Source organism: Diachasmimorpha longicaudata, chromosome 13, assembly GCF_034640455.1.
Source record: "Diachasmimorpha longicaudata isolate KC_UGA_2023 chromosome 13, iyDiaLong2, whole genome shotgun sequence".
Classification (NCBI taxonomy): domain Eukaryota; kingdom Metazoa; phylum Arthropoda; class Insecta; order Hymenoptera; family Braconidae; genus Diachasmimorpha; species Diachasmimorpha longicaudata.
The window spans coordinates 277,703-300,225 of record NC_087237.1 but is presented as its reverse complement, the minus strand read 5'-3'; the positions used below and the strand labels follow the sequence as shown (position 1 = coordinate 300,225).

The 22,523-nt window shown below is 38.1% G+C and overlaps 2 protein-coding genes across 3 annotated transcripts in view; one reads left to right on the top strand and one right to left on the bottom strand.

The window, feature by feature from the left end:
• Positions 1–48: 48 nt before the first annotated feature.
• Positions 49–5,702, bottom strand: LOC135168907 (uncharacterized). Its single transcript, XM_064133521.1, has 6 exons — positions 4,017–5,702; positions 3,709–3,924; positions 2,829–3,002; positions 2,527–2,721; positions 1,841–2,283; positions 49–1,609 (listed from the first exon to the last, which is right to left on the bottom strand). The coding sequence occupies exons 1-6, from the start codon at positions 4,273–4,275 to the stop codon at positions 1,259–1,261; spliced, it is 1,638 nt and encodes a 545-aa protein (XP_063989591.1). The 5' UTR covers positions 4,276–5,702; the 3' UTR covers positions 49–1,258.
• Positions 5,703–10,075: 4,373 nt separating this feature from the next.
• LOC135168958 (alpha-2 adrenergic receptor) overlaps positions 10,076–22,523 on the top strand; it is a 144,255-nt gene continuing 131,807 nt past the window's right edge. For both annotated transcript variants that reach the window (XM_064133613.1, XM_064133611.1), the window contains exon 1: positions 10,076–14,808. In XM_064133613.1, the coding sequence (XP_063989683.1) occupies positions 13,660–14,808 (1,149 nt within the window). In that variant the 5' untranslated portion in view covers positions 10,076–13,659. The remainder of the gene's footprint in view (positions 14,809–22,523) is intronic.

Below are 22,523 nucleotides of genomic sequence, written 5' to 3'. Positions count from 1 at the left end.
CAGTTAAAGATATGCAGTGTTTGTATCTCCAATTTTCATGAAAGATAATCACAACTATGAGATTTTTCCGCGAACAGAATATGAAAACTCAAAAAAATGATTGCAGGTATAAATTGTAGAAAAATCTTTTGTGGATTATTTTCATCCGCTTTTAAAATAAATAATCTACGTAGATCATTTGAATCCGAAATTTAATACGACATACCATATTAAGTCTTAATAAACTCTCTCTTACAATCTAATAATATTAGCAGTCAGTCTTCAGAATTCGAAGATTGTATTAACAAAATATCCAACAAAATAACGCACCAATGTTATTTTTTAAATTAGTAGTTTAGAATTGATAAATTATCGTGCTTCAATTCAAGCATGAAAACAGTCATTATAATAGCAATATTATGGATAATTTATTCCGCTATGGATGATAAGAATTAATTCTTATATCCATAGACAATTGCTGATACGAATTATCCTGATAAGAATTATTTTTTCATCTCGGAAAGACGTCCTTTTTTTACAATAATGTCTTCTCCATCTGCAACTCCGGAACACAGAATGATATTTAGTTGCATTGATTGTGTGCTAGTTCTATATAATATTGCTTATTATATTCACTCTTTCAAACAAACTTAGAAATATAAAAAAGTCTTGGATAGGATTACATATAACTAATTAATTTCAACCCTTAAATTTGAAATCTTTGGGGAATATGGACGCAGTCCGATTGTGAAACTTCAACCTTATAAATATTATTTGACTTGAATCACCAAATACTGAAAACAGCTCTCAATGGCTGAAATTACTTTCATTAGAATTTTTCTTAAAAATTAAAAATCCACTTATTATTTTTCCCTTTAAACTTTTGGACATAATATTTAATCCCTGAACCAACAACGGATATTTATTCCCGTGATCTAACTTATGAGGAAATGACATAGAAAATACTTTATTATGCTAAGATACATCACATTTTCCAATTGTTATTTCCATCTTCTGGATTTCCGACCTCGCCAGGAGAAATATAATAAATATAATTAATACTTCAATGACAGCCGAATACTAAACAATATTCATATATTAATATATATTCTGCCCAATGAAACGCCTCGCGATAAAAATATATTGATAATATAAACTTTTCCTATTAATCGTACCTTTTATCAAGAATATCACAACTAATACAATTACGAAAATGAACTAATGGAGTCATATTAACACAGTGATTTTACAATTCCATTTATCCCGGAAAAATGAAGTATTATCGATTGGTATCAAAGGAACAAACTGAATTATTCTCGTTATGATGACTTGACCCGCGTTGTCGTTCCTTACGCCCACCCTCTCGATCGCCAGAACGTGACAACCAAGTACTTACTTCTGACATTATCTTCTTCTCATCAGTGCTGGATCCTATTACCTCAATTATCACATCAATCAGTACTTTGCATACTGTAGTGTTATAAAAATTTTTCTTTTTCTTTCCGCCAGCTTCCTTTCCGTAACCAGAATAGTGCAGTGACACTGTCTTCCTCAGAACCGCAGATAGGATAGTGGAAACACATATTTTCATCTCTTTTTTATTGCTTATCAAAACTCTCATGAATAATCGCTAAAAATAAAAGAAGGGAAATTTTTTTGAATTTATGAACATGAGAAGACATCTTTGGGCTCATCGCCAGCGGGTTGGTTCTATAACCAAAGCGTTCCAGTGACGTAGACTTGAGTCCCGGTGATGAAAGATTTTTTCATCACCAGAAAACGAACCCAGTGCATGTGTCACCGCCCAATTTATTGATTTTACATAAAAAAGAAGAAAAACGATCAATTTCAGATATATTACCAGTGTTTCTACGAGATTTGGGTCCGTTGTCAATATCGCTTCGTATTCCTGGAACTTATCATCCATTTCAAATAGTAGTGGCGTAGACATCTGCTTCTGTATTTCAAGCAAGCTAGGACCAGAAGCTGGGGCTAGATTAGTGCCAATGATTGTGGTCTTGAGCTCATTCATAGACTGCTTTAAATCGTAAGCCATCCTGCGTCTTAAATTTTCGAGCTTTTCATCTAATTGCTGATCAAAGTAATCTCGAAGGGAGTTCAGGATTCGACGTTCATTATCAGCATAATGACTAGATGACAACTGGTTTTGTGGTCCCAGCATTTTTGGCATCTTAGCAGGGGGTACCATCATTGATCGTGAAGTTTTTGGAGTTCCTGGGCTCACAATCGAATTCAATCCGTCTTCAGCGCGTGTAGTAGACGATGCACGCCTTTTTCGGTTACCTTATGAAATTAAAGGAGGACCAAACGATATAAATTGATGGGTAGCAGCATCAGATGAAAAAAAAACTACCCAAGCCCCCACCAAAAATATATAATATAATCTAATTCTATATAAGTTCCGAATTTTGTAAAGAATGTTCAAAATATAAATTGGACCATTTTCAAATATTTATAAATATAAATTTTTTCATGCGGGAGGAACTTGGCCGATGATTGGTCATGGAATATCCGAGCCGATTTTACCTGAAGCGTTATGGACTAGTGGTGAAGGAGGTGTCAAATGAAGTTCTTTTCTTGTATTTCTCGCTGAGTCCATCGATTTTGTAGGTGACTGCAGAATTCCATCGGAGGAATCATTGCTCTCAGATTCATCAGTTTCGACGTCTTTAAGCAAAGTAATATTCTTCCTTGACCGCTGTTTAAATGATAAACATGCACCTGGAAATTATTGAAAATGATGATTTATCCCTGACCGGATCATTTAATTAACACGAACTTAGAATTACGTGCTACAGTCCCATATTACCTCAAAATTGATTTATTACCTGTTGGTACAGATCGCGATTTACTCGACATTTGCAAAAAGCCAGAATTATTTTGAGCCTTTGAGGCTCGAATCTCCTCAGGATTAGCTATAAGACAATCATGATTTTCGTCTTCAGAGTCAGATCCACTCTGGTAAATGCTTTGAAATCTTGTCTTTGGTTTTGCTTGTATACCTACGAAATTTTACAAGTTTGTAGTGAAGTAGTAACACAACGTAAGTTGTCTCCAGCCTTTGTTTTTTATAGCTATTTCAAAGTGGGGAAAGAATGCATGCATTTGAAAAAATATTTTTTTTGTAGAACCTATCGCTCCTACAAAAAAGGTTTCTATCAAAATTTTACCATTTTCCGTAGATGTTCACTTTGATTTACCTCTTCACAACAGAATTATAATGCTTTCCTACATAAGAGATGGTGGGGAAAAATGGAACGTTTCTCGTCCCCTCAACATTCCAATGCTTTTATGTATAAACAATCATATCAAGTGTAAATCATAAATTTTCCACTTTATCTTGTTCGCACGTAGTGATTTCTGTTAGCGACTCAATTTTTTGATGAGTAAAGAATTGCAATAAAAAAAAATAACCTAATATTTTTCGACCACAACATAATAAAAATTTTCTTATAAAATCATTCAATGCGATTCTCTCTTAAAACGATGTTTCGAGACAAATACACATGTAATGACTGCACAGATACATAATTAATATTTATTTTGTAAAAGATTTCAAAAATTCGGTCAATCTAATTCCCAATTTAGGGAACGATGGGTCTTTTGATGTTAAATACGAGAGTTGAATAAATTGGGGATGAATAATTGGGGTTAAGAGTGGTTATAATTGTTGATAATTGACTTTTACTTCATATTAACAGGACTTACCAGACTTTGGAGTTTGATTTCTAGGTGGAATCGGGATTTTAGTACTAAAGATGTTGTTTAGTTGAGACTTTGATGCAGTTAAGGGTTTTGCTGAAATTTTTGCTTTCGAGGAAGTTTCGGACCTCCCCCCCTTTCGATCATTTTCACCATCGGTTGTCTCACAGTTGAGAGTTACTTGGGCCTTTTTTAATCTTCTGCGACCCTGATCCAAATCAGCTGAACACAATCAACATATGATCCTTTAATATTGAAATGAACCCATCGAGCAATTCATCAAGTTATAAGTGGAGTCATTTCAATTTTTGTACCTGCTCCGGTGATGAAGCAAAATGGATAACTTTGCCAAGAGTCCTTGGGCGAGTGCAATTTTTCCAAGTAGTCGTCAAGTAGATGATATTCAGTTGTCGGTGGGAATTTACAGGTGTCTTCTTCTGCACTATTAAACCATTTTTTCGGCACCAAATCAATGCATGGTAGCCCTTTTTCGTTTTTCTCGAGAAATTCGATGACTGCGAATGGTTCGCTGAGATTTTTTGGATCGCGAGATGGATGTGAGGTTTCCGACATTTTAGGTTATGAAAAAAAATCACGATTCGTACAATTGAACCTGGTGTTTTCGAGTAGTTTCATATAAACTGATAACTTTGCAGAATGATGCATATAGCTTATTATTTAACAGAAAAAATTGCGTTTCTATTTCCATGTGTTTTGAACGGTTTTTTGTCATCACCCCACTGATGCTTCTTTTTTAGCGCCACTATTCCTTCAAAACGATTATATCACAAATATCTGTCAAACACTTAACACACATTTAATTCACATTAAATTCTCACTTCTTGTAATTTACCGTCAACTTAGTTGGTGAAATCCGAATTTGAGACAAAAAGCCCGATAAACGGATGATACGAGCAATTATGAAAGGTTATGTACACGGACGCCAGATCTAACCGATTTATGTCCCACTTGCATGTAACGACTCCACTATTGAAATTTTCTAACGACCTCGATGATCGGATTTTCATGTCGATTGTTGATTTAAAACATAAAATTGTTTGTTTCTTCCACAATTTTAATCACGAGTTCAACTAAAACATATACCCTCATTCATATACCCTCTTACCAAAAAAAAACTGCATTTCACAATGCGAACAATTTTTACGTTATTTTCTAGTGGAGGAGGGATATGGCGTATTGTCGTCCAGTTACATTTAATAAAGCACATTTGTGTTTAATTTTGTGTGCCTTCTTACATGTCATTTCAGCTGCCCAGGACTTAATGTAGAATATTCCTACTCGACTGGAAAAGTCTGGATAACTAAACGCCTCTTCCCTACTACTTTCCTGGTGTCCGAAAATATATATACCAGTAAGATCATCACAAATTTTGGATTTTCCTGATTTAACGAGAATTTGTGAAATTACGAAAACTTTCTCAATATCTAGGAGTACCACGTTATTTGGATGACTTGTCGTCAAGGTTAGACCATTGATGTTGATCATATTTGATGTTAAATGAATTTCCCCATCAATTATCATCGTTGTAGGCTTTCTCGCGATAACCCAATCACTCAGTATGTGTTTCTGATTAATTACCATGGTTCCTCCAGACTCCATCTCAGTTAGTCTGTTGATAATTTGTGTGAGTGGTTTTATCGAAGAATGAACGAGTTTTTTAAATAAACCAATGTAACTCTCTCCCCAAAACGCTGAGAGCTCATTCAGAGGAATTTTAAAGTATTGGGCATCATTAGCAACGTGGATGATACTATGCCAACTGAGAACTTGAGCCCCTTCATCATTATAAACATCAGGTAACGTCTCGAAACAAATTTTTAGCAGAGATCCAGCATATTCACTCAAATCCTTAACGAATTCCTTACTGTTTAAAATTCTGCTAGCAAAGACAAATAATGAGAAATGACAACGTAAAGGTTTCGGTAAGAAATCTTGTAACACGACGATACCACAATAATTAAGGAAAAACTTGAATTGTGATGCTTTCCATCTTGAGATATTATTCACATCAAATTCTTTCCTTTGAAATTCAATAGGGATATCGGCTTTTAATGACCTCATAATACCATCAAGCCGACGAACATCAGCTAATTTGATCCTCTGGGCTGAACTTCTCGTTAGCCATTTATCCAGCAGCCATTTCATATTACCAGAATAGAATAAATGCATTAAATCTAATGGCACTTGTTTTGTCAGATCGAATCTATCCAAAGAGAGCAGCGGGGACACAGAACCTTCATAATGATGTTCTGGTTGAACTCGCGTCTCGTAGGATACTTTAGTGCGTAAATTTGCATTGGTCACTGGATATATGCGTTTTCCTCGTCTTCCACAACCTACTGTAATGCCCTTGGTGAAACACCTTCCACAGGCATAGAAGGCTCCAGGAGCTTTGTGGCAGCAAATGAATGCTCGAGCTGGCGAATCAGCCACTATTGCTACAATTTTCACCTCAAAAACCTTGTCATCAATGCGCAAACCATTTTCTTGGAGTTCATTGGCCTCTTCAACAAAATCAGTCATGAATTCTGTGGCTGATAATGGTTTCCCATCCCCACAATAAATCGCGGCAGCAAAGGGTTTGGTAGTGTAATTTGGATGCTGTATTTTTATTGAAATTGGCCAAATTTCCTTCTTAGCATTCCGGTATACCTGCATACCGTCAATATGAACCAGAAGAGAAATGTCGTTTTCTCGATAAATTTGAGTTGAAATTATTTTTCTGAGTCCCGAGGCGATTCCCAAATAAATGAATTCACCTGGAATCTCATGAACTCCTCTCATGGTTGTTAGGTGTCTGCAATGGGGAGTTTGCAAAAACATTCCCCATGAGAATTCAATTTTTGGAATGCTGTTCCATATGGGACCCAAGCCTGGCAAACCATGCCCCTTGTCTGCCTGGCCATGTCTCGGGGCAAGCTTGGTGACCCAAGCCTGGCAAGCCATGCTCTTTACCAGTCTGGCCATACCTCGGGTCAAGCGTGGTTGCCCAAGCCCGGCAAACCGTGCTCTTTGCCAGTCTGGCCATACCACGGGCCAAGCTTAGTGACCCAAGCCTGGCAAGCCATGCTCTTTGCCGGTCTGGCCATGCCTCGGGCCAAGCTTGGTGGCCCAGATCTGGCAAGCCAGTCTCGTGCCAGACCTGGCCCGTTTCGTGGACATTGGCATTTCCTACCTGGGATATAAGCTGAACTGAGAGCCTTTGCCAAGCCATCGATCTCCGGGAATGGAGAAAAATTACCTGGTAAAGGAGGGCCCGATGAAAGAAGAGACGAGTCACGAGTCCTCGCCAAGGACTGGCAAAGTCAGGGAGGTACTGATCTCATACAGTTACGGGCATACTTCCAAGAGTCCCTCCGAGATGTGTATCCTCTGTACCAAGTCTGCCCAATGTTATCCACTTCCGCAAGTATACAGCGTCGTATAAACCAGCCGGAACTGCCAATTGAAATGATCCACAGACTCCCCAAAAATTTCAATATTACGAAATCTCCAATCTACCATTTCTCTTCGCCCCACCCCCTCTGCTCCCCCCGGCAAACTGAATTTCACCAAAGTTTGGCTCCGAGAATATGGCCCAATGAGAGAATGATTTTTGCGATACCAGAAAATAAACGAGAATGGAAAAACGAAGAGTTCTATCGTGCGTAATAAAGTCCGAGCAAGTTTTTCTTATATTGCCGACGGTCTCTTTCCACATCACCATTTTACATCGTCGTTTCTCCACAAAATCCTACTGAATCCAATTGAAGGGAGAAATATTTTATGGATGCACAGTGTATCGTTTCGCTTCATGTCGTTTTCCCATCTTACATCGCAACCCCTTTCGCTCTTTTCTCTGTGGTGGTTTTTTCTATTGGAAAAACACAACTGTACGAGAAGATCGTACGTTGGCCGCTCGATGGAAAGTACTCAGCACTGTCTCGGTTTTAAAACTTTACTTTCCAGGCGTGTTGAAATAGTATTTTTCTAAATGGGGGAGGTAAAATGGAGGAGCGTTGCCCAGCTCCATTTTATATCCCGTGGCTCAAACATCATTTTCCGTCCTGATGGGGCCAAAGTATACACATTTCGTTCCTGCGAAGCGGGAAAATATATGACCTTCCATCTTTGATGAACAACATACTGTAATGGGTTATACGTAGGTTATACGATATTTTATGTCTCCAGGATTTGAAAACCACGTTCTAATGGGACAGGAGGAACGAGTTGCATCAAATGAGGCTCGATCCTTAACTGCTACCATGATTCATTAAAACTGTTGTCAGTTTATAATTTTCGTATTCTTTCGGAAACACTCCACAGTCGACACCAGCGCCAGGTGCATATGAAGAAAAGTTCTTCTTTACCAGTTCGATTTATTGTATCAGCACATTCTTTTTGTTCCCCCTGTCTCATGGAATCATCATAACGTTTCATATATTCCACTTGCAATTTATCAGGTAAAGTATCATTAAAATAATTTTATGCTTCTTATAGTATTCCGCGAGATATATCACTGTCATCACTCGTCATTAATTGGGTACTATATTCGTCACTTATTTTTATCGTCCTTCATTAATCTTCAATTCGTAGTTCGAGTCATTGTCAGGATAGTATTTTTTACGTCAAGGTATATTTTCAAACTACGCCGAACAGGGAAAACGTTGGTTTGAGCCGGGTAATAGGTAGCGCGGACCATGAAGACAGTCTTTTCTAGACGAGGAGTTATTTTACATGACTCGGGAGCAGAACATGGTTTTCTTACCTTTAAACTACCGAGAAAAGGACTATTTTTATGCCATCAGTTACTCGCATAGGAATATATTGCGGCTATTTCAATCGATTTTCTGAAAAACGCAAGTAAGACGTTACCGTCATGCTAGCCTGATAATGATAACTGACTCAGCCGGTGACCGATAATGGCCTTCTTTCGCTGTTTAGCACTAAACCGCACGCGCGTGCCGATTACCGCATTTGCTTCCGCGATGTTTTCTTTTGTTTTTCACTTTTCAAAGGGATTTTTACTTTTAACTGGAGTATAAAAATGGAAATTTCATTGACCATAATTCAATCGATGATAATGACGATTGACGAGTAAAACATTGCGGAATAATTTTAAATTGTTAACCAATTCCTTTTAAATTTTTCAACAAATGAGATTACGACCTCTAAATGTGTTTTTTAATTGCAACTTCAATAATTTCTGCGAGTGATTCAGCATATCTGAGCAAAATCTCTCGAGTACCAAATAACATAACCATAAATGACATTCACTGTTGACATGCCATGAATTAAAATGACGAACAAATAAACATTTTGGAGAATTTTCCACTAAACCGAGTAATTTGTCAGGCTTTGTACAATTTATAACCGGAATCAGGCAAAAAAGATGGAGAAAAATGACGTTTATTTCATTAGCGAAAGAACGAAAATGAGAGAAATTGAAATTAATAGGATTCACGGAAATACTTCATGAATAAAAATTCGAAAGGAAAGAATTAACGAAATAGGGGGTTTCCATCACAATATCGATCAATAATATACATTAATTATGTCTGAAAAAGTAGTGAATAATTTAAAATTTATCATCAATTTCATCTCATTTTTTAAACCGACAACGCCACCATATAGTTGTCGTGGTGGTAAACGAAGGGAGGAGTTGTCAGTTCCAGCAAAAACCAGTAAAATTCAAATACATAATTTTATGGACGTCAATTTCATCTCTTTAAATGAAAAAAAAAACATCCGCCACAATTATCTCCTAAATCGAAGATTGCCTCCAATTTCCTAAAATTCCTAAACCAGATCCGTACTAAACATCCCCACAACAATGAAAATGCAACGAATTAAAATGAATGAAATTCACCAAAGTACCTCATGAATAAAAATCCAAAAGGACGAATTAATCAAATGTGTGATCTCCCTCACTAGTTCCCTCTACATATTCCCAATAACCCCCCGACAATTATTACATCTCCCAATATTTCCTCCTGATCCCTCACCCCCTACCACTCCCACCCCCACCCCCAAACGAACCTTACACCAACTCTGGTCGAGTGAGTCACATCGCACGTCTCACCACTTACACACGCAGTTTGCTGTGTAAATTTCCCTTCTGTCTCGCTTACCTCTCCTCCACACTCCTCCACCCCCCCCCCTCAGTTTCAATCCCAGAGGATAAAACAAAAAAAAAAGCCGCGGCATACCTTGTGCTTCTGTTGTTTAGGTACCCCCCAGTGGCTGTTGCGCGCGCACACCACTTGTGCACTCACCCTCCCTCCACCCCCTACCCCCTCCTCGATACGAGAACCATACGTCCGAACGGAGAGTAGCGCGATCGTCGACGCCTCCAGTCAGCCTCCAACGAGCCCGAGCTTTTCACCCTATTTCATACTGCGAGTCGTGTACCGTGAGTCCACGTCCCCATTCTCCCGGTGTTCCTGGGAACAATTTTCAAAAAATCATAATCGTCGGCGTACGAATTTCCCACGTGTTTTGTGTTCATTACAACATCCCCCAGAAGCAGAAGAACAAATTGTTTATGAAAACGGGTGATTTTTAAAAAATAGCATTGCGAGTCACCTGAAACGTTTGTACACATTTCGAACAGTAAACAACGTGAATTGCAATCAAGCGTGACAGGGTGCCGACATAACAATACCGTACAAACATAAACATTTTATTGCACTTTGTTGGCCAGTACATAACGAGCTGAATTTTTCATAAATAACAAACACTTAATTTCCGTCGATCTCCGTCTGTCACCAATGAGTTGTTTTGTATTTGTAACCTGAAAATTCCCTCACACCTGATCGCTAAATACAAATTTTGTCTTCCACCAATTTCCGTTAAGTGTACAATAGAATGAAAAATACATTGGCACGTATCGTGTAAATATGGGAATTGTACACATGCAGTTTATCGTGACTTGATGTGAAACATATCGTGCCGGAAACAAGTTGAGTGCACTTGGGACACGCAAGGTAAAACGACACTGGGATTTAATCGTCGATTACAAGAACTCACAACTGAGACTATTCAAGTGAAGAAAACTCAATTGACCTGGTGTTGATAGATTAAACAATAGTGAGGGACGTGCTTTGTCAAGATTTATCACGTCTATTATTCAAATACCGACTGAAATCGAATAAAATAACGTTTGACAGTGGAAGGAATCTTTGGTGAAGTAGTTGAACAGTACGTGCGGGGTGACGTACACTCGTCGTCGTCGTGCGATGCTCGAGGGTGAAGAGTGTCGGAAGTGCCGAGAGCCTGCACGTACCAAGAGGTAGCACAAAATATTGCGCATCATCGGGTGCTCTGTACTCTCATTGTCCACGTCCACGACGACGACGACGACGACGACGACGACGAAGAAGCTGGCGATTAAATCGAGAATTCGTCAAGTCCGTGGAAAATAAAAAAATTGATAAACCGAATAAAAGTGTCACTCACACGTTGATGATAAATTATCTGCATGAACGAGTTCAAGTCTTCGAGAGAATAGAGCCACTTGGTGATTGGTGAATTGTGAGTAGGAAGTGGCGAAACTATTGTCGTCATCGGTGAGGAATATCGAGTGGTCGTGTCACGTACGAGTCGTCAATCTTCGGTGAATATTGGAGATAGGAAGAGAAAAAAAACGGAGGAAAGACATGACCGATAATCCGATGATCCGACGACACTGGTGAATGTCCTGCGGTACCCGAGGGGTCAGGGGAGAAAATATTAATCGGGGGTGAGGAGGATCTGTGAAGGTGTAAATAGGTGTACATAAACCGGAGTACAACCCACATGGACTAAATTGAGGAAGAGTTACCCGAATTTGTTACGAAGAATTCGTTGGGGGTGAGGAGATGATATATAACTCGATTACTCGTGGAGAATAACAAAGAGCCAACGTGCGGGCCCACCTTTTGCATCCCTTCCGTCTCATCCCTATTGTTTTCCGGTGAACTCCTGTTTCATTTTGTTCTTCGTAATTTTAAGGGAATTATTCATTGATTATTCCGTAGAATAAAATCGCGATATACTTATTTATTCGGATATTAGGTGTAAACGAGAGCAGGCTTGGGAGTAATCTCCTTGGTGGAGTTGAAAAATAAAACAGATGTAATAATTCATAGTTCATTGACTAAGGGCGACAACTTTTGAAAGTTGAAATTAAAAATTTTAATTGATAATAACGATTTAACGTAAAGGAATAAGCGAAAAAAAATCCACTATTTCAACGTCATTCATTGTTTTATCCTCGTTGTTAAATCGTTGTAGTTTTTTGAAAAGCAGGTCGGAGCAGTACGGGTAAAAAAAATAAATAGCCTTTTTCCAAAAGAATAAGCCACAGCGGTAATTCATTAATGTTCGCGTGGCATTATTAGTACGGCACTCAATCGATTATAGAGTGAGTAAATCAGCGTAGAGAGGAATTTAAAAAATCAAAGTCTATTTAATCTAGAATATTATCTCGAGGATTATAGTTAAGGTAGTGATAAATAATAAGGTTGAGAGTGAAGTGTTTTGAGGTGGTGGAATGTCAAGAGGTTTTGTGTCAGGGTGTGAGTGACGAGAGAAACGGAAAGTGTTGAAGAGGGAAAATATCGAGTTTAGAGTAGAGGAAATAAGAAGTCTCACCTTGAAATAAGTGAGAGTTACGTTAAAATTACATAAAGCGGTTGAAGGATCAAAAGATCTTCTTGATTAAAAAATTTTTCCTCCTCTTGAATTCATTTCTCTCCCTATTTTCATCGTAATAAATTCCTCAAAATCAATTTATATCTCCCTCACTCGCTAGTACCTTTAACAATTATTTTATGATAAAATAAAGGGCTTGAAAAACGTGAGTGGAACGAGAGCAACGGGACCAATTTATTCGGGCTTTCTCATTCACGTGGCACATGCATTATTGTTCTGTGAATGATTAACCATTTCTTTTTTTTTGCTTCCATCTCTTGAGAAACGGAAGCAGAAAAATCTGCTGTAGTGGTTAAAACAAAGGAAAGGGAGAGAGAGAGAGAGAGAGAGAGAGAGAGAGAGAGAGAGAGAGAAGATTTTTTTTCGAGGTACAGTGAAAGAAGTATAGGATAAATAGTTAAATGTAATGGGCATCGTGGTATATCCATTTGTCTTTACATTCATTTCCCCTCTTTAATCACTCCTCCCACCCAGTCCCGTGTAATATTCACCCTCTTGGCCCGTTCCGCAACGCACAACACGAGCAATAAATCAAGTAGACGAAGAGAAAACGGAAGTGGAAGAGTGTACAGTGAAAGGAGTGATGACGGTGAAGTATAACTGAGAGGATATTATTACTCCCTGACTACTAAAGATTTTAAAACAAAAAAATAAATAAGAAATAACGAAGAAACACATTAAGAAGGGGACGGGATTCACCAGAAATAACCAGAACCCACATTATCCGTCGTATGATCAATAAGAGAAGGTTTGAGGGTTTTTCATAAATAGGATGACCAGTTGAATAAAGCACCTCCCGTGACAACCCTACACATAAGGACAAGATTAATCATTAACTTGTGGCAATAAAGGCTGGGGCTGTGGGAGAACAAATAAATAATACATTAAAGGAAAAAGAAGGGAAAAGTGTAACAAAAGACACCGAGAAACAGGCAATGAGGCCATCTTGAAGCGGGCATGTCGGCCCTGGCCTCTCCGAAATGCGACGAGAGGAATTCACGCGTGAACGAGAAGGCTGGAAGGGTCATTGTAACGTGTCACAAGGGCCACAGTCTGATCTCATCAAATCGTCATCACGCCGTACTAATTTCCTCTATTTCGCTTCAACGTACATTAGCACTGATGCTACTGTTATTTTTTGGCACGTGTGTGGCACATCGGCCATTGCGTCAGCCACATTACAAAAAAAAAGATTACGATGCTACGACATTAAAAGCTGTAACAATGGTGCGATAGCACGAACTAGCATCGAAGGTGCAAACCATGTCGGGCTTGGACATGAACAGCGTCAATAACGCAGGTAGTCTGGCGTCGACGAGCATCTTCGAGGAGAACATGAGCACTCTGGTCGACTGGTCATCTTCAGGTAACATCAGCAGCAGTTCTACTGTACCATCATCAACTCCACTCCCATTATTCCCATCGCCATCCCCATCGTCATCGTCATCGTCATCATCGTCGTCCTCATCGTCAACATCATCATCATCATCATCATCAGTCAGTACTGCTGGAACAACGGAATTGAATAGTGATCAGCATGAGACTGTTGGTGAGAGAGGTGGTCGTATGACAACAACCAATTGTCCCAGTAATCTTTATCACTGTAACGAGGACCAAGTGACGGATTCATTGATTGAGAACCAGGAGGACAGTGAACAAGGGGAGGACGACGGTTACGCATCGGGTGACGAGAGTGGTAATACTGATGATGATATTTTCATTGAAGTATCGTCAATTGGTGGTAACGAGGAAGAATTGAAATACGTATCAGCTGGTACTGATATTGGTGAAAATTCGGGAATTTTGTTTGGTTTTGATGACGATTTTAGCACGATGGAGGAGCAGTTAATCAATGTCAGTGTCTTCAATAGAACTGACAATGTCACCGACAACAATGATACATATATTGGTGGTGATGACAGCCTATTTCCTTCTGGTTATAGTTTGCTGCAAATAATATTGGCATCTATAGCAGCAACGATACTTATGATTGCTGTTATTGTTGGTAACGTGTTAGTTATAATAGCCATTGCAACAGAAAAAGCACTGAAAAACATTACCTATTGGTTTATTGCTAGTCTAGCTGTTGCTGATTTTTGTCTCGGTCTTTTTATAATGCCCTTCTCACTTGCTAATGAGATAATGGGCTATTGGATATTTCCTTATTGGTGGTGTGACATACATTCGGCAATGGATGTGTTACTGTGTACGTCAAGTATTATGAATCTATGTCTCATAAGTTTGGACAGATATTGGAGTATAACAAAAGCAGTGGTATATCTGAGGAAGAGAACACCGGCTCTTGCTATTACCATGATAGCACTCGTATGGTTGCTGTCTGGTTTAGTGTGTATACCACCTTTACTTGGCTGGAAGAGGCCGAGAGTCGAGGAGGAGTATCCAAAGTGCATGGTAAGTCAATTCATCTCTACCTCATCTACATAGCATACACGGAAAAACAATATACTTGAATGAACTATATTATATTACAAATATCGAATCAACAATATAATATACCCCATATTTGAAGGATACATAAGCATATTCTATTTTCCATAACAATATTGAGAAAAAAATCATTTCCTCACGAGTCTACTGTCTTCTGCGTATACATCAAATGGTTCTTCAATATATGTTCTCAATGCTTTAAAAAACGACCGTAAGCTGACTCCACTGGATTTCATTTCCGAATCACCAGAGGAATCATAACCGCTCATTACATTCTTCCCCTTAGTTAGTAATGTTGGATAGTTGAAATTATGGGCCGTGCAGGCATTACTCAAAATCCTTCCTGGTAAATCCATTCAGTGATATTTTATTCTTAATTTTCCCACCTGTAAGAGGTCGAGTGCACATATTAATGATAAACGTATCTGTGTTTCTTAGTCCATTCATAATAAATAATGACATGGTGTGCAAATCGGTTGGCTACCGGCTTTACCATGGAAAATCCAATGTACTTCAAATAAGTTTATTTCATATACTTGTCGCATGCCCCAACTTTGAATTTGTGGACGTCCAGCATTATCAATGTGGTACGTGCCAGCGTAATGCAATTAAGCCAACCAAGTGGTGAAATACAAACCATCAATATATTATTTAAGAGTTGGTTGATTATGCAAAGATCAGCCTTGAACCGGACTCTGACGCGTACAGAAGTCATAAACTCTTTATAATCAGTCAGAGGATACAACTATGATAACTAAGTACTAAATGATATTATTTAAATACCGACAAATTATTCGTGGAATTAATCCCTTTGAGCCGCGAATAATGATGAGTTCAAGGAGAGAAATTCTTACGAAAAATTGTGGCGCTTGCCCAGGGAATTAGTCGCCAAGTGCTAGTCGGGAAGAATTCCAGTGTTGACACGGAAAATTTTATCGCCTCAAACGTGAATTTCTGTTGAACTTCTGTAAAAATTCACTTTTAAAATCCCCAGAATTTCTACCTTAACAATATTAAATTTGTAATTGTAATATTTTCCAGTACGGAGACTAGAATTTTTATAAGAAAATTCTCTCCGTACACTCTCCTCCCTGGGTACAACACCTGAAACAAGTCTAATCCTATTTATTAAAGGAGAAGCACATAAATTAAGTTAGCTACGTAAGACATTGGCTAACTTCATGCGTAAGACTTTTTCCTCATTGGTGAATGTAATCGCCATATGTTCACATCCGAGGCGGGAAATACAAATAGGGCGCACGAAGCGTACATTTAGTCTCGCAAAATACTTATTTTTAATGTAGTTTGTACTTGATTCAAGTATTTTTTCCCCTCTATCTTAACATCTACTTTTGTACCAGGGAACCGGTGACAAAAAAAGTAAAACTTACTTTTCACACACAAGTGCTTCACCATTTACTTCAATATTCTATCGCATTACTCGGTGTTACCTTACAATGTGTGTACTCAGGCTGGTATTATTCCACTATTTCCACATCTCAGTGACTTTCAGCGTTCCTTTGCTCAACGGTGTACACATGCCTAAAGGCAAGAGAGCTACTGGCTGCAATGAAAAATTCATCATAAATACTCGTCTAGCTCTCTCCCCCATTTACTTACTAGACTCGGAAGAGGCACGTTAAAGGAGGTTAAAAAAAGATGGGGTTGGACTCCGGGCTGGGGATGGAGAATGAGACGAGGAGAGAGAGAGAGAGAGAGAGAGAGAGAGAGAGAGAGAGAGAGAGAGAGCGAGAGAAGATGAGGTAAAAGCTCTCTTATCTCATCGTTTTCATTTCCCCAGCAGTGCAACGCCCGGTATTTTGTTCCTCCCTTCGAACACTGGATTCCCATTAGTGGATTAGTGAATAAATTGAACGAGCGCTTTGTCCTTTTCATTTTTATTCTCATTATAGTTTTTTTATTACTGTCTACCCACAATCCCTCAACTCTACCGCACCTCGGGGTATGGAGGTGGTGTACATGGTAACTAACCCCTACGACAAATTCTCTGGAGGCATTTAATCCGCACATTCACTGCGCGACAGCAGCCTAACCCAGATGTATCGCACCGTAAATGTTATCATAACGTATCCCACGCGTCTCTCGGTGTCACTCTCGGATGATATGAGGACAAAAAAAATGAAGGGCAGGGAGAGGGCGAAAGCGGCTATTTTACATAACAGAAATGTGAAAAAGTGACATGGCGTGACGCTGTCTCACCAGGTGATACGTCAGTTACTGTTATGAGGCGAGGAATCGCTCGTTATTATTATTTTTTCAACGAGACTGAGCACGCACTGGGCCTCGCTATCATTTACCATTCAACACCGTAACTACAAATCTCGAAATAGCATGAGTGCTGAATGCATGTTTTACTGAAGGAGATAATGCGCTTTTGGAAAATAATCAAATTTTAAGATTCATGAATCGATTCTTCATATGAGAAATGAGCGATTGAAAATGTCACACTAGTTTCGGTCCATTTGGTATAAACAAACAAATGGTAGATCAGAGCAAATTAGGTATTCATTGCAGAAATAACTAATGCCATATAAGATATTTTAAAATATTGGTAAAGTAATTAACAATTGAAGTAGTAGAGAAGATTGCGCTTCAAATTAGCCTTTCATTTTGAATTTGAGAAATAAAACGTAATTTAATATGATCAATTTTAATGTCCTGCGGTTATAACTTTTTGAGCAATTTGTCATCCAACCGTTACATTACATTCAGTTAATCGTTCCATGGCTCCATGAAAATATGAGATTTTACTTATATTTAAATGGTACATAAAAATTTTGAATGAAAATTGTTATCAAATAAATATTCCAGTCATAAATGTTGAAATTTTTTACAGCTTTTCATTTAAATTGGTTGAATTTTGGAGTATTTTATGCGATTACAATATTCAGAGGCCCGTGATGATGAAAATGATGAAATTACTTGAAAATTCAAGAAGTAATTTCCCTGAATTTTCAATCCATTAAAAATTCAGCTGGTAGCGATGTTCAATTTCCACCTGGAATTTTTAAGCTCAACTGAATTCAATGCGATAGTTCTATTCAACTCTACTTCATGATAAAAATGATGGAATAATTTGAAAATTCAAGTAACAATTTTTCTTGAATGTTGAAACTTAAATTGCATTCGAATCCCAAGTCCAAGTACTCAAGTATGACTCAATTTTGAGAAAAATTCGTCAAAATAGTGAGTTTTTGAACGGCATCCAAGCCGTTCTTGGTTCAGCCTTGAGTATCTAGGCTCGATCTACTTTCGTGAATTCTCAATCGACCTTGATCCAATGTTCGTTCGTACCTGAGACCTACCCTGGGTTAGGATCAGGAATTGATCTGATGGTACTCAAGTTTCATCTGATCAGGTCGATTCTCATGATACGATCAATTTGCTAAAAAATAATGGTTGCAATATGGAGAAGATCCTGGTGAGAATCTAATAGAGTGGATATGATTTCAGTCTGAGGTCAGGTAGCCTGAAATGATTCGGATTCAAATTTGGTCGCGCTCCTCTGCCTTTACTTAGAAGTCAGAGACTGTGAAAGTTCTATGATCTAAATATGATGATACTCAGCTGACTTCCCTTTTTGAAAGTCAAATTGTTGCCATGAAACAATGGATCAGAACCTGATCCAATTATTTGCTCCCTTTTTGATGCATCGTAAGGTCTGATTTCATACGACTGGCATCTAAACTTGAACTAAATTTCCATTCCAGTAGGAGTTAAGGATACATTATTTTTCAGCTTACCGGTTGTCCCCTCTTGGAGGGATTTTGTGTACGGCCTGCGGCGGTAGAATGACACACACCCTTGACCCATTTCAAACAGTCGACAGTTGTCGTTGTGGTTGTGTATGTAGAATACCGGGGGAGTTGACCGGGGGACGTATCATTCGACTGGGTAAATCCACAACCGTCTACCCCATGCTCATTCTCCCATTTTGCTCCCTCCTCTTCCCACCACCTGTCTCACCAGGACTTACACTCTCACTTCGTTCTCTACTCAGTTCTCGTCCATACATATACATACACCAACACTCTTCCAATCCAACCGAGTATTTACTCGTTGGAGCGCATTGGGGGAGGGAGGGAGGGATTGAGCCAGAGGGAGGAATGAAATCATTTCGGTCGCTGAGACCCTCTGGGCTGTCAACGCTCGTTTCCTATGCCAACGGGGCCAATCCGTCCGATGAAAAAATGAAGTGTATCCTCGAAAAACCGATGAAATTACTCAGTTCGGGGTGAGTGCTCTCATATACAGATGGGCTAGTTTTGCTGGATAAATTTTTCGTCAATTTCTACGGAGAAAGTTTTCTGGAAACTGTCCTTCCTCTACCAATAGCCCACATGGGCTATTACTCATTTTTTACTCTTCGATCCGGAGGGTGGACAAAAATTGGCTGTCGAAAGATGTAATTTATGATCACAAAATGGGAAAATTTAATTTAAACTTCCATAAATTTCGAGGGATTTACAGAAAAATATTTTTTTATAAAATTACTGAAGCCCTTGTTTAAATTATGTACGTATATGTCAGAATGGAAATAGCTACATCACAGGGAAGTTGGCTTTTAAAGATTTAGCATTTAATGGAAAATTCAGGGGAATATGTAATTTTTAAAGCGATCGATTGACAATCTTCGGCAGAAATAGATGATGTTAAAGTGAAGTTCTATGTCTTCATGGCGGAGAAGCGCAAGTGGGAGTTTCTTAATTCAGATGTTCATCGTTTTCATTAATTTTAAGTTAGTTACCTCGTGATACCGAAGCGTTAAGATTCGGCAATTATTCTATAGGCTACACCATCTTCGGGTTATAGACTCCCTTTTTGATGATTCAATGAAATTTAGTTTTCGGTTTTATAATAATACCATTTGAGATCCATTAAATTCGATTAAGAATTTTTTCAACTGTATCAATTAGTGAAAGAAATAATAACAATAAAAACAAAACTCTCACAATCATCTCCTCAGTGTCCTAATCCTGTTCCGATGAACAAATGAATTGAAATTGAATTTTGAGATTTATGTAACTTTTTATACAAATTTACAGTTTTTCCTTTTTTTGCTCTCGATTAATATTAATGGCGCTCGCCGGGAGGGATCCGGGTCAAACTGGATATGGGGTTTCAATTTATTATCAACGTTGTGTAAATAAAATTCTCCACGAGCTACCGAAACCATAATTATACCGTGGATTGTCGTAAAATAATCAGGATAATTTCTGTCCATTGAATTTATATGCTATTGAAGATAAAATGGTAATTCAATGGCAATTCTAGTAATAAATCTCAGCACAATGCCATCAATTTCTATTTTTCAGGGAAAACGTCACGTGTTGTAATAATTTTTGATAAAAATAGAAGAAAAATTCCTCCAGTGCCTCATCAATAAAATATTTATAAGGAGAGGAGTACAATTGATTAAAGAATGATATTACTACCGATAGGGGAAAGGACTTACAAATTTACTTTTATCCCTGACCAGGCTATTGAGTGAGAGAAGACTGAATGGGGGAGTTCAGACTAAATGTGGTAATGATCACGTGTCTCTCCTTAAATATTGAATGATTTCGTTTATTTTAAGCCTGAATTCAACTACCGCTAAGTTATTTATATCGGAATGAAGTGGACGAGCCCCAAAAGTTACCCCATTCCTCTCTATTTTTCCTGAATATTAGAGGCGAAATTTGAATTTTTCACTACCTTTTTTGTGGACAAAGTCTACTGGACAGAGAAAAGAAAATTGATTCCCAGAAATCAGTTATTAATTATTGACAATCTTGAATGCTCATCAGAATAACCCTCCTCATCAGTGATTTTGATCGTTAAAATTTGGGAAATTGTTTTTTTAAACTATACATCAGTGAAATATAAGTGAATTCAACTGAAAAACAATCATGAACGCACTTTTATTACTCTGATAATGATTCCATGCAGATTCCGCTGATAAAGAAAAATATATAATTGAAATGAATTTTCGCGTGTTAATAAATTAACGTGTTAATTCTTATTTTGTAACTGCGATCCCAGCTAGTTTTTGTCCTCGTATGAAAATATAACTATATTCATTCTTCATAGTAGAATCCATTTTATAAAAATTCTCCATAAATTAATTTTTGAATTATAATGCGTTCTCCATTGACAACTGATTTAAGTCGACATACCTCCACAGATTTGACCCTTTAATTGTGCGCACATTTTCGTACTCAATCAATAGAATGGGATAAATAATCGTCGACAGACGATGAGACGGTGAAACTGTTTGTGGTGTAATAAAACTCATCACGTCTCTCAGGATTAGTCATATATCCGAAAATTGATAATAAAATGAACAGATGGGAATAATCCCACCTACTGGATATGAATTACGCCAATAAGTTCTCACATTTCTAGCCGTTATCCCGTTTCAATTCGTTATGCGCCAAATAGCCCTGTATCCCTCAGTAGTGGTAAAATAGAAGAGCAAAATATCGTGCGAAATTCTTACGGTGCATCACACCCAAAAATCACAAGTGTACGTTTTTGTTTTATGGCTCTCCTCTCCTCATGAGGGGATAAATCTCTACCCCCTATCCTCGCAGACCTCTCGACACGCTCCAACGATCCAAAACTGACAGTCTTACTTTACGATTCTGACTTATTCCTTCACACGTACGGATTTAACACTGGCGCCATTCCACTTCACCCATTGCTCCGCACTATAATTCTTGCGGTTATTATATATGATTTCCGGTTTGTCTGGTTTTTCCTTTCCATCCCTTTTAGGTGTCTTAGAGCTTTGCCATTTCTGAAAATTTCAGTCTTCGATGTTCTCAATACATATGAAAACAACGTCAATTAGTTCAGAAAATTGCTTCCAGCGAAAAGTAATTCTATTTATTTATACTCCAAGTATATTTGTGCAGGGTTTATCTTCTCTTTTACAATACTAAAGTCAGTGAAAGCCTAGAAATATTTTAATATGAATAGTCCGAGTGGAAATTGAGATCAGGTTCTGATCAATGGTGTAATGGCAATTTTCGTCAGAATTTTATGAGATGAAATGGATCCGAATTCGATGAAATCATTTGATCTTGCTTGCATACTATTTGGTATCAATTTCTGATGAGGACTGACCTGATCAGAGAAAACCTGACTAACGTAGGATACCGCGGTTTTTAAATGAAAATTTAGTGTGCCTGGCTCGGATTTCCCCATTTTGTTGCGAAATTTATCGCTTAGAGACAATAGAAACATAAACGCTTTTGTGTTTTGGAGAGTGATAAGACGACTGTTGTGGTCGACTGACAGACGGTTTATTTTCAGGTAATTTCGGGTGTAAAAGTATGCGTTGCACTTACACGGAAAGAAAAATTCTCTACAAATTACGTGAATTTTTCTCTCCGTGTGGGCTGATGTTTGGTTCAGATAAAACGACAACGGTTTGATTGTATGAAAATGTCTTGACTGTAGTTACAATTAAGAAAGAAAAGGGGCTTAAAGATTTTCTGGGCGTGTCTTTCAAAGTCAGTTTTGGGAGAAGAGCTGAAATGGCAAAGTGACTAGAAAATTAGACTATAAGATGTCTACACTATCGACAATGTTCTTCGAATTTTTTATCTCAATTAAATTGATGTTTAATTCCATTTTCGGGAAATACTCTGAGCTTAATAATCGAAATGATT